Raw genomic sequence first — 12,974 nt, 5'->3', positions numbered from 1 at the left:
CAAAAACTGGTAGTCAACTAATGGCATAGCACGTGATTGTGAAGTAAGTGTGAAGCGTGCGGTTTCCGTAAGTGCCGTTACGATTGCAATCTATTAACATATTACATTTTAGAACAATAATAAAATAGTTTTTAAAAATTCAAAGATGTTTTAAAATATACTGCACAACAGCAAACACAACTGTGAAACAGCATGTTCACAAACAGAGCACCAGACAAAATCAAACACATTATTTATTCATATTTATTTAAAAGTGGCGGACAGTCGAACTATTCCACCCAAATTAGTAGCAGTTCTACCGTTACTGTAGTGTTATCGTGGTTATGATATGTTACATTGGTAAGCAAAGGACCATAAGAAGATTTTCACTCTTAATACCTCAACAGATTCCTCCTGAGAGATGAAGCCAGGACGGAGTTTCATTAGACTGGCAGCCCCATCCAGAGCATCACAGAGCTCCTTCAGAAAGACTCCACAGAAAGGTACCACTTTACAGCCGGGGATGTTCAGAGCCCTGTTCACGACCTTCCTGTACTCCGAAGAGGATTCGTGCTGCGCCATGGCATCTTTCAGGCTTCGCATAGTTTCAATATCAGACTGGTCCATAAACTGCCACATCTTCAGCACTTTCCGAGACCTGGGAGCGAGACATGTGAAACTGATCTTTATACTGGGCATGTGTATTTGTACTGTTCACCTGCAAAAATATTTGGTGTGTGAGCTTGTAAGCATTCTTAAAACAGGTTTCCATGACAAATGTGGGGTTGTTCTCAATGGGTTCTCTCTCACCTGGCTAACTAAAGCCATTCACTGATGATTTTATTGGTTTGTAACACACGTGCTTAGACGATGCACCCAAATTGCTGGCTGACAGCAAGAACATCATAACTACAAAACGACAAAAACTACAAAAGCAGCATATGATGCCACATTCATGTTCTTATATATTAAAAAAAAAAAATAATAAATTAAAATATCACAAAACTTGGTATTTGTGGTCCTTACAGCGTTATAAAGCCCTGGACACATTGCTCGATGTGGTCAATAGCAACGTGATTTTTCAGTTGCATTGGGCAATGTGTTTGCTTTGAGATGAGATTTTACAGGATCGGGCGAGTGATTTCAATCAGCTCGCAAAGTGTAAACATGTTAAATATTTTGCAATGCGACTCCGAGGAGCAACCAATGAATTCACCGCATTAGGTCATATGACACCAAATGCCAATATGCATCCCTCTAACAAGTACAACACATATAAGTAGCCAAGGCCCACACTTGGAAGGGGCCCATAACGACCTAAATATGTTTAGATGTACGCATTGCGATACATTTCAATAGAAAATGTGTGTTTATATTGTCATTCTGTATTTGACTAAAAGTATTAGCGCTATTTACTAATTATCTAGCTAAACAGAATGCAATTCTGCCTCAGGGTTATTGTTGATATATTATGTGCACCATCACAATCCAACTACATGCAGTGCGTTTCAACACGATGGCTAGACCTGTTGCAAAAGGAGATACCAGCTTTCAAGAAATATTCAGTTATTTATCAAAACGGGAAATACCCAGATGCACTTAAAGGGTACATTGGAAGAAAAGCTAACTTTGAACATATTTTTTTTGTTCATTAAAGAAGGTTTTATTAAACAAGATAACACTCAAAACATGTTGTATAGGGAAAACATTTGTAATCCCTCGAGAATAACTGTTGTTTTTAGAGCAAAAAAAACAGTATGCTTGAAACAAGGTCATCCGTTAGCCATAGACTCCAATTTACTGTACTGGTGTGTGTGTGTGTGTGTGTAGTACTTTTTAATATATTTTTTTCTTTAATGTGTATATAGTAAAATTGTTTGTTTTGTACTTCAACTATTTTGATATACATTACGTTTGTACAGTTACAGTTTCTATTAGTACATTGTAATGTTGGTTAATTCAGTTCGCTTTAGCTGAAAAATGTTTGGGTAAAATACAAATTTAATACCATAACTGTAAAAACTGTTTTGAGTTTGACAGTATTTTGAAAGTACCTAGTGTGTGTTAGAACGTGACCAGAGTGTTTTTAAAATGAGCATTTTGAACGTACACTAAAATACTCTCCCCAGTGTTTTGAGTGTACTGCACCAGCCTATATTGCCTGTGCACGCACTGCTGCAGGCACGGTTGAGGTGCAGAGTGAGAGAGTAAGCATGGTGGAAGAACTAGTGACTAAGAAAATGATGAAAAAATATTTAAGCGACACTCAAAAACGTGATGTGTCAAAGACAACTTCTGTGTCTATCTCCTGTCTTTTACAATGGTTTGCACAAATGGGGGCCCACAAGTCTGTTTGGCGCCAGGCCCACAAAAGGTTAATCCAGCCCTATATGCAGCCACATCTGGATAGCAATTTGGATACTGTGTACTCTGCAATGTCAACCACTCAGTACAGCAACAGACAGTTCAGGAACCCAGTTTCAGGATTTGTAGACAATAATAAAAGCAGCTTGTTATTTTTGTTTAGTTAAAAGCACAAAAATAGTATGAAATATTTCTGCATTTCCCAGTCGTTGCTTATTTTTTGTGTAACTGGGGTCTAAATGTAACATTTACCATGTGTATGTCTTTTATATCTTTTATTACACATGCAAATGGATGACGACAATTATCATCACATTGTAGTTCTCGATCGTGTGGGACATGCATGTTTTCGTTGTTCTCATTTTATAAAAGCGAATTAATTTTGTTTAATAAAACTCTTGCAAGTACACAAAACACATTGCTATTTTATTTGTAACTAATTTAAACATGCAAGGGGTAATTTAATGAGCTCACAGAAACACATAAAAATGGGAAACTTTACATCCATAGCCTTTCGCTTTCGGCTACTGAATTGCCCCATTGGCTACTAGGACTAGGAGGTAAACAGCAACTGCTGGGACCTCGGTTTTACACCGTACACCCGGAAAAACCCACAAAATGTGCTCCACTTCCCGTGATTTCATCAAGCAGTGTGTTATGCCCGCTCTCAGAGGTGTTTTTTTGCGATGTGAGATGTCTCAGCCAATGTACGCCATACTTTTAATTTACTACATTTATTTAGTAAAAGACATATACATGATGAATGTGTTGAGTTTCACAATGTATTGATCAAGTTTCCCCGTGTTCAGCCTGTTGTTATTAGGTCTGTAGTTTTTTGTTCTGGTTGTGCAAACAGTTCTCATATTAAAAGATGGTTTGATGTCTTATACCTTTCCATAAAAAGAGAGTAAATAAACAGTTCTGAGATAATCCCCGAGGCACTCAATACGTCAGATAAAGAGCGTGATTATTTTCTTATTTATAACAGTACAAGACAACAGAAGGGGATTAAAAGCAGTGGGGGTCCATACTATCCCAAGCAATAGCTCTTAACCAAGTACGCTGTTTGTATTAACACACGCTGTCTGCATTCAGCTTGGACAGACATCTCATTATAACATTAGATCAGGGAGGTGTAATACATGTTGGAAAATGTTATATATCAACATACTATACTATATACAACATTCTCATTTGTTTGTATTTTTAACCATAAGTATTAACATTTCAACACGATTCACTGGCATGAACACACAACATATTACTCAATGAGTACACAAGGTTTTACTGTCTGTCCAGACTCAAAAATATTGTGTATGAACATTATAAACAACTAGAAGTAATACTCATGACAAGAACACATTTTAACCAGAGTTTTGCAGTAAACACAGTTTTAGCAAAATTACAGATTTTTACTGCCAAGGCTGGTATGTCAATGCTCTGGCACTATTGAAATCCTTATTGTTTTTGGTTTGTTCTATAATTCTTCATTGATGCTGAATTCAATGTTGAAATCATGGTCGAATCTTTCAGTTAAGGGGATGGATAACACCGCATTTGCAATTTTGTTCAACCCTGTCCCTAAATGGAATGCACACACGTTGTTAGAAAACACACACAAAGTCAATATGTGGGTGCTTATATTCCCCCCATAAAACATTGTGTGCATCACTCAGAAAAAGTATAATTCTTTTTTTAATGCTGAAAATGAGACTTGTAGCTTCCTTTTAAATCTGCCCTCTCCTGAATAATCACCACCAACAGACAAGTCATGCTGTTGTGACTTTTACGAAATACTATCTTAAGCCTCGTCAGAGTGAGCGCCAAGCACTGTTTTGGATACAAGTGGTCTATGACAGCTAATACTGAATGGTGCATCTGAATGTACAGTTTTCTTTAAAAGCCAGTGGAGGAACGCTGCATACCTGAGCCCAGCCAGGAATTCCATCACAGCATTGTAGTTGCCCATGTTCCAGCAGCACTTGGCTACGTGGATGAGGTAGGAGAAGACCTCCCGTTTCTCTTCCATGGAGCCGGCGGTCAGGATCAGCCAGGTCACCCAGGAGCTCACCTACAGCACAAACAAGAGGCATGCCATGACACAGCAGCAGGCTAATCCGTATTATACACAGGATTTGGTTTCTGCGACTTTCACTGCCAAGACTGGTATCACATGTAATGCTGTAGCAGTGTTTGCTGTCTCTATTGCAGAAACATAATTAAATATAACCCACCAAGCCATTCTGCACTGGTAATCTAAATAACTTGATGTACCCCAGCTCCGGCACACCTTGCTTTTTAAAATGTACAGTGGGCATTTAACTATTCAGGGATACAGTACCAAGATATTTAGTCAGCAAAGTTATGACTGGGGTTAATAAATCCCCCACCTCCAGTTATTTCTCATACCTAGAAAATGTATCGATTTTGGGGCACTGCTGCGCTTGTGAGACACCTTGCTAATTTAAAATCTTTTCATAGTATATTTGAAGAGCAGACACGTATCTATTCAGGCATAACAAGTAAGCACTGAGTGGGGTTAAAAAAAACTCTCCAAAATCACAAACCAGCAGTGGTATTTTTCCCATAAAAAAGTCCAATAAAAAACAAAACAATGAAAGAAAAAAAAAACACCAGCTTCTTTATTTACCTTCTTTGCTGGTGACAGGCCTTATAATCTTGAGAAGAGGATGCCCTACTGACCCTTATTAACATTTTGCAGACCCAAGCCATGTCTGGGAAGCTATGCATCGTTATCTCTGTGATCTCAAAAGTAAGAGGTTTTAATGGAACATCACCGTTTGTGTCCATGTAATTTAAGAGCAGCATGACCGTTAACTCCACAGAACACTAAAATAAACATCTGCTAGACTGCTCCTACAGTATTGACCTTAAATGTCAGTTTGCTTTAATGAATAGATAATGCTGTATACAAAAGCCCTTCTAAACGCTTAAATTGATTGGATATGGATAGACAGACGATTTATTTAATTGTTTTATTACAATTAATCAGGGCAGGTTTTTGTTTTACTATCTGTCTATTGTCAACACATGTACTTGTGTGGATTTCTTATATTACGCTTACAAATATAAGCAGTCTAGCCGACTATCATTTGTTCCAAAAAATATCATTAGTGGGTCAGACAACTATTTCAAAGGCAAAAATAAAGCAAGCCCTGAGAAAGCCCCAAACAATCATTTTTTACAAAATCATAAAAATTACTAGATACAATTTGTTTAGAAACTCATTAGAAACGCATATCATAGTGCTGGTGTAGCAGCTGGTTGCTTTCCCAAGCAAATTAATAAAAATAGCTCTATTTTACACGGACAGATAATGTAAAACAAATGTTATATCTTAGAGTGACATCCCCCCAGGGGCAGTTTTTTTTTTTTTAATTTTATTAAGTCAACAATTGTATCTCTTTAAAATGTTTATATAGACATTGGTTCCTGGCCTACCGGCAATGTCAGAAAGGTTATTAGTTCATTATTTTTCAGGGGCTTCTCCTATTACAGCTTAAGTGCATACTGTACATGCTGTTTCCTTTCTGAAAGATGAACAGTCTTGCCAGCGATTACATTTAGCTGGTAATAAACACTAACATCTATGACTATGCTCATTCCACAGCAAATAACCAAGAAAATGCTCAGCACTTATGGTTTTAAAATTATTTAAAATCCCCTTTTCACTGCTCACTTAATTATGATATTATATATATATATATATATATATATATATATATATATATATATATATATATATATATATATATATATATATATATATATCCCTTATTTATCCAGTTGTCCCACTGAGAATAACATCTTGTTTAACAGGGTGGCCTAGCTAATTATGCAGCAGGACTTGTGACATTCACATGTCCTGCAATTTCACAATAGTTATTTAATTCTCTGCACACCAGCTTGAATATGTTTTCTGTTGTACCTTCAGATATATTTGACATTTTAGACAGCAATTATAACAGTGACATTGAATTTAACAATGAAAGTAGTATGCACACTTTATACAATATCTGTATGTTTTTCGTTGGAAATGTTAACAGAATAGGTCCATTTAAATTCAAATATGTTTTTTTTTCCCCTCACAGGCAGCCTGTTATATCCCTGGATCAATATAGCCATTATTTACTTTGGGATGTTCATTTTATTTAGTAGAAAACATACTCAAATAGTGACAGTAAAATTGAACAAAACTATTGAAAGAAAACTTTTTTTCTTGTGGGAAACCAAAATTATATATTTTGAGGAGAACTTAAGCAACTAGGTTGCAGGAGAAATAAAACAAAAAAAATCAATAAAAAAAAAAAAACTAAAAAAAAGCTTGCAAAACAGTAGCTTTAGGGAGAAACATCTTAAACATCTTTCCATAGGTATGGTACAGAATAAATATGAGCTTTTCACCTCACAGCCTAATATTGCCTAACAGAATAATCATGAATCACATAATCATAATCACAGTGGGACTACAGGTTTGATTCACTGTAGTGCTACATTATCCATAAATAATGAGATTACATAAACCCTGCAATAGTGAATTACAAAGCTCAAGTCTGGTATTCTGAGTGATGGCTGTGGGTTCAGAGAAACACTGCCTTTCTTTCAGCTTTCATCGGCAGTTTAAGGTTACAATGAGGCAAATGTCAGCAGGCATCTACTCTGCAAAAACTAGTTCCCAGCTCTGAGTTGACATGGTTAGGTAAGAGGATAACATTTTGTTTTTATTTGTATTATTATCAACCCAATTTGAAAATGCAATGTCAAAGTATAGACGGAGGACGAGTTGTCTGGAGCACTAAAGTAGAACCGTATAATAAATACTGTATATCCACTGGATACCCATTAAATTAGGCATGACATACTCTTTTCAGGTATCTGCATTTGCTGATTATGAGAATATTCAATAATGGAACCATGCAGACCCATGTCGTATGCATAATAATCAATGAGGAGCATTGTGCTAAACAGGACTTTGGCTGCTTCAGAAACAGTAGCACTTTCTATTTAGGAGGCTAGGCAATTGATCAATAATTTCTACTTGACTCCAACACACAAGAGAATGTCAAGAACCAGTGTTCACAGCTCTGTTTATAAATCACTGAAGCTTATGACCTTTAACAACTTCAATCAGCCTGGACTTTTGATTTCAGCAATAACTGGTTCTGTTTGCTTTCTTCTAGGCAAATATATAAAGCGTGATTGCATTTCCAGCGCTCATTAATGTACATTGTTTATTTCATCCGCCAGGTCACTGTACAAGTACTGTAGTAGATACACTAGCTTGTCAATGCTTTTTACCTGAAGAAAACTGAATTTAGCAGAAACATAACTCTCATAACAAAAGTAAGGATATACAGTAGCATAGACACACACATCAGATTAGTAATTGTTTGGAGAATAATCCGTGCCATACTAATATGCTTTGTTTAATGTTTCATAAAAAAATGTAATAACCACTGAATACAACAGAGACAGTTATAAATGTGTATGAAGATCTCAAAAAGGCAACCAGATTCTTCAATATTAAACATTACATCTGCTCCAGTATACTGTATCATGAATGTTTTTATTACAATTGCGTCTAAGTTTGTTTTGATATACGTGTGGTTTACAATGGAATTCGTGTATAATGTGGCAGAAAGAGGTAAATGGGGCAAGTCTATATATTGTAATCATTACAAGAATGCTTATCTGCTCTTTTTGAATTATTTTAGTGCAGTACAAAAGGTTGAGTTTTACACCCTTCTTTCATTTTCACATCTGGCAACGATGAAGCAATTATAAAATATGACTGAAATAATTTTTTTTTTTTTTTTTTTGCGAATCTGGCATTTACTGCTTCTGGGCTCAAAGTAACCAGAAAGCAGACAAATCGTTCTGAGCGTGTGTACGTCCACTGCTTTGATAATAGGTCTGGCATGTTACCTTGGGAAAAAAACTTAAGTTCATGAGTTTAAATAAATAAATAAATAAATAAATAAAATTAAAAAAAAAAAAAAAAAAAAAAAAAAAAAAAAAACCTTTCCTTTGCCCTGAAAATTGAATCTCATATATAGGCTGCAAAGCACAGCGGACTCCAGCTTTAGCACAACCACAAATTTAAATTTGTTCAGCATAAACACAGTTCGATTTGTATAATTTACATGTAATAAAAATGTGGCCATGTTACTGTATTTTGGCATACTGTACTATGATTTACCTTTTAAGCATAATCAAATTGATTTAAAGTTACATTTACTGTAGCATGCTATATTTCACATTCATATAGGCAAATGTAGGAGGCGCTGTTTTGCACATGAGGTAATTTATCATAACTTTCCTGGTTAAAAGCAGTTTTGTATTATGTATACTTGTATGCATTCCTGTCTCTATGTTTGTCTCCTGAAAACTCAATGGGCTGTGATTATAATAACAGATTCTTGCTTTGGCTTGGTACTGTACTGTTATACTGTACATATAGTATAAACCACTAGGTTGCAGGAATTTTATATGAAATGTAGTTATATACTGTTGATGTTTCATTGTTAATTTAACTATTTTATTACATAAAGTAATTACACCGATTTGCTACACATAAATATACACACACACCTACACAAACTGTAAATTAAGAAACCATTAAGGACTTTACAAGAGCAAAGGGAATTAAAAAGAAGCTTGTGAACTACTGTGTCTTTGTTCGGATAGCAGGGTACTGTTATATAACAACTGTCCTCCTACACAAGGTTCATAATAGTGTCAAACAAACTATAAAGCCAACATATAAATAAAAGGGCAGTCCTGTATTCTTGAATAGATTTACTAAACTGAACTAAACAATGTAATTATCTCATTTAGCGCTATGCATGCTATTTGACCCACAATGTTAGAACTGGAGCCCACATGGCCTGATAGAGGCAGTGTGTTCTTAGTTTTTGTAGCTTGCACACTGTTACAATCTTTCTAGTAAATAATACATGTAACTAGTTACTTGCCACATTGGGAGGGACAATACAATGACAAAACCTCCCGTTAAAGGCACTACCCATTAGAGACGAGAGAATACTGTATGTATAGTATTTAACAGCACAACACACATAACTGGTATTTAGCATCTTGCACAAGAAAAGTTTCTCAGCCAAAGGTTTATCTACAGGGTACATACAATGTGTCCTTTTTGGCACTTTGCTAATGGTCTTCCATAAAATGCTGAGAGAATTTCAATTCTGACTCTGTGGTCTCATTCATTGTTCTCTGAACAGAAGGCCCTGATGTATGTAACACAGCATATTAAACATATTTGAGTCCTGCATTCGTGCTAATTAAACTGGGCATTAAATTCCGCCTTCCTCAGTCCCTGCCTCAAACGGTAATATATGTTCGACTTTATTAAACATGTAAAATATCTATGAGTTTGGTTTCATTCTTGTGTAGAGCAGATCTGTGAGAGGGTTTAGACAGAATGGGGTGAAGTTAGGATAAAATACATAAATTGCCTGCTAAAGCAACACAAGCTAAAAATTCACACACAGATGCGTAGGAGAAAATGTGTTGGTCGCCATTCCTATAGTCTGCGACTTATTTTATGTTCATAAGCCACAGTTTATACAACTCAACGACATATGACTAGCTTCTTCCCAGTTGAGCACAATGTGAATACAAATCAGCTGTTCTACAAAGTCACATTACATGGCATGCTGCTTTGACTGCTTTCTGCCCGTTGTTCTCGCCACCTACAGTCAAGTGAGATGGCAAGAATAAGCATCCAATGAATTTTAAATCCTATTAACCGACAGTGGCATGTATTAAGACAAGCAAACTCACCAGTGCTTGGCTAACAAAATAGCTCTGGGCTATCACATAGATCTGTTTTGGTGTCTTGCAGTAAAGCCAACGTGGTCCATATGCTTGATTGGTTGCTATTATTCATTTTAAAAGTAGCCAGGTGTACAGTTTTTCAGAAATGCTTCTCAAAAATATGACAATAGTAAAACCAAATTGCTGCAAAATGTGAACTTTACACAACTAAGTGGACGATCAATCAGTTTTAATATGAATACTCTTAGTCCTTATCTAGTGATGGTACTGTATTAATGCAGTTTGGTTTGGATCATGTTTCTCAAGGAGTCAGTATGTACACACGTATATATCTTCTTGGTATGCAGAGACTGTAAAATAATAAAAGAACACTTTTAAATACCTTAGTTAAGTTATGGAAATTGGTGGTATTCTTATCGCATTCCCAGAATATTTTGTTTTGGTCCAACATATAAAAACATGCAAGCCTGTGGAAGTGTGTTACAAAGCAGCCTTGGGTTACACCTCTACCCAATCAAAAACACTACAGTTGCTATAATGACACAAAGATTTACCAGCATACTGTACAAATCATACACAACCTCTTTGTAAAATGCATTCTCCCAAATATTTAAACAGGATGCACATTTAAAAACCGCAGTGCTCTATAGAGGTTTTACATACTGAACACAGCTATTACAGGTACAGGACTGAGTCTACAATCGCTACAGTATCTGCTGAATACACACACCTAAACTTAAATAAGAAACACAAGACTCAAGTGGGGGTTTGGGATTCACGCGTGCCCAGAAGAATGGAGGCAACATAAAACACAGACAAACAAAGCCTGGTTACAGGTCACAGCACCCTTCATGGCTGGCCTTCCCGGCAGCTTTAGTTTTGAAATATTTTCTGCCAAGAAAGAGCTCGACTGTGACAGGCTCTGCTGCAATGCACTGCTCTAGATCCTGGTGCGGTAAACATTCCAAATCTTTATCTAAATCACGACCACAAGAAATAAAAGTTTGGGTGGATATTTTACTCAATAATATCCAATGTCCTACTGAGGGATTCACACTTTAAATGCCGGATTCTGGTGGGCCATGTTTTGTGAATCCAGTTCAGAATGGGGTGCTTTCAATGATCCACCGATTCCAAAGAAATGGCTCAGTTTTATGGTAAACTGTCCTGGTCATTACACAATCCAATTAAAACCTGCAAATTAAATACAGTAGACCTACAGGTAAATTACTATTAGGGTGGAGAATCTGAATACATTACATTGATTTTCAACAGATTTATCTTGCTGCAGAATTTTAATTGCCTCCTGTAACTGCCAAATTTTTCCACAATTTTTTACCCTGCTGTTATGAAGGTGTATAAAAATGAATGATAATATACACAAATATACAAAAACAATCTAACAGGATGATCACGCATCTAATAATTTTCTAAAGCAAAATGTAACAAAGTAGCATAGTGAAAGTATGGTAAAGCAAAAGTAACCAATATAAAGCTGACAGAGGTCTGGAAAAGCATATACATTTAAAAACAAAACAGCATTGAAAACCATAGTGAAGTAATAGCATAAGCATGGGAACAGCATGAAAAAAAAAAGACGCAAAAAGTACCTTCTTAACGCTTTATAAGCAAATGTACCTTGGTTAACTTTTATATGGGCACAAGTTAAGAATCGTAAGCTTTTCACAGAAACAAACACACTGTATATTAGTCTCTAATACTAAGGAAGCTGTGAGTTAAGGTAATGCTAGACTATCAGAGATGAGCTAGAAACTACCTAAAAGGTTATTGGGAATGTTTTCAGGAGGGGTACCTGTCTAAACTGCACACAAAAAAAGATTCATGTTAGCAGAAAAGATATAGACAGACTGCCACCTACACTAATTTGTATGCTGCATGTAACAAGGGCAGAAAGAGGAAAATATATATTTGTTACTCACCCTCACCATTCTGTCATGTTTTAATCCACTTGACTCAGATATGCTGTTGCATGTACTGACTACATTACTGCGAGACCCGTCACAAAAATAGACAGGCCAGGCTACAACGAACCAACACAAGCATGACTTAAAATGAAAGAATAAATCAAAAGCCAAAGTTAATTAACAAAAGATGACTTATGCAGTGAGGAGACATAAGCAGGACAAAAATGTAAAAGCCTACTCTACTATATATATATATATATATATATATATATATATATATATATATAATATATATATATATATAGGAGAGAGAGAGAGAGAGAGAGAGAGAGAGAGAGAGAGAGAGAGAGAGAGAGAGAGAGAGAGAGAGGAAACTGGTGAAGATAAAAGGCAATCTGTTTAATTGGAATACGTAGCATAAATCAGAAAGGATTCTACTTGTATTTTTTTTATTCCCAGTCAGTATCTGAGCAATGATGCATGACAAAACGGGAATTAAGATTGCAGGAAAATGTTTTTTTGCCAGGGATTTTAGTGTATTATCTTATTGGGTATTATTGCATTTATATGTCAATGACATCATACTATATTTTCCTTTGGTTTCCTTGTGCTCTGCTGGGATATTACTTCAAGTTTCTGGGGATGAAGTCACAGGCAGTGCATAAAGGAATACTAACAGTTTTAGCCAATCAGCTTGAGCGTTATTTTATATATCGTAAAATATGTAGTAACCGGAAATCCCTTACACAAGATTACATTTGTAATGTGTTTGGTCACTGACATTAAATTGAACACAATACTGAAAATAATAAACTGAAGTTTAATGAAGCGTACTGTGCACTGAAATGACTGCTATCCATGGTGAGAGATGTGAAGTTACACAGTCCC

General features: G+C 35.9%; 1 protein-coding gene across 8 annotated transcripts in view; it reads right to left on the bottom strand.

Annotated features, from left to right (window-relative positions):
* LOC121325753 (1-phosphatidylinositol 4,5-bisphosphate phosphodiesterase epsilon-1-like) overlaps positions 1-12,974 on the bottom strand; it is a 122,642-nt gene that overhangs the window by 32,686 nt on the left and 76,982 nt on the right. For all 8 annotated transcript variants that reach the window (XM_041268687.1, XM_041268685.1, XM_041268686.1 and 5 more), the window contains 2 exons: positions 4,269-4,414; positions 379-637 (listed from right to left, as the gene is read on the bottom strand). In XM_041268687.1, the coding sequence (XP_041124621.1) occupies positions 379-637; positions 4,269-4,414 (405 nt within the window). The remainder of the gene's footprint in view (positions 1-378; positions 638-4,268; positions 4,415-12,974) is intronic.

Source organism: Polyodon spathula, chromosome 13 (genome assembly GCF_017654505.1).
Source record: "Polyodon spathula isolate WHYD16114869_AA chromosome 13, ASM1765450v1, whole genome shotgun sequence".
In the NCBI taxonomy this organism is placed as follows: domain Eukaryota; kingdom Metazoa; phylum Chordata; class Actinopteri; order Acipenseriformes; family Polyodontidae; genus Polyodon; species Polyodon spathula.
This window is presented reverse-complemented; position numbering and strand designations above follow the sequence as displayed.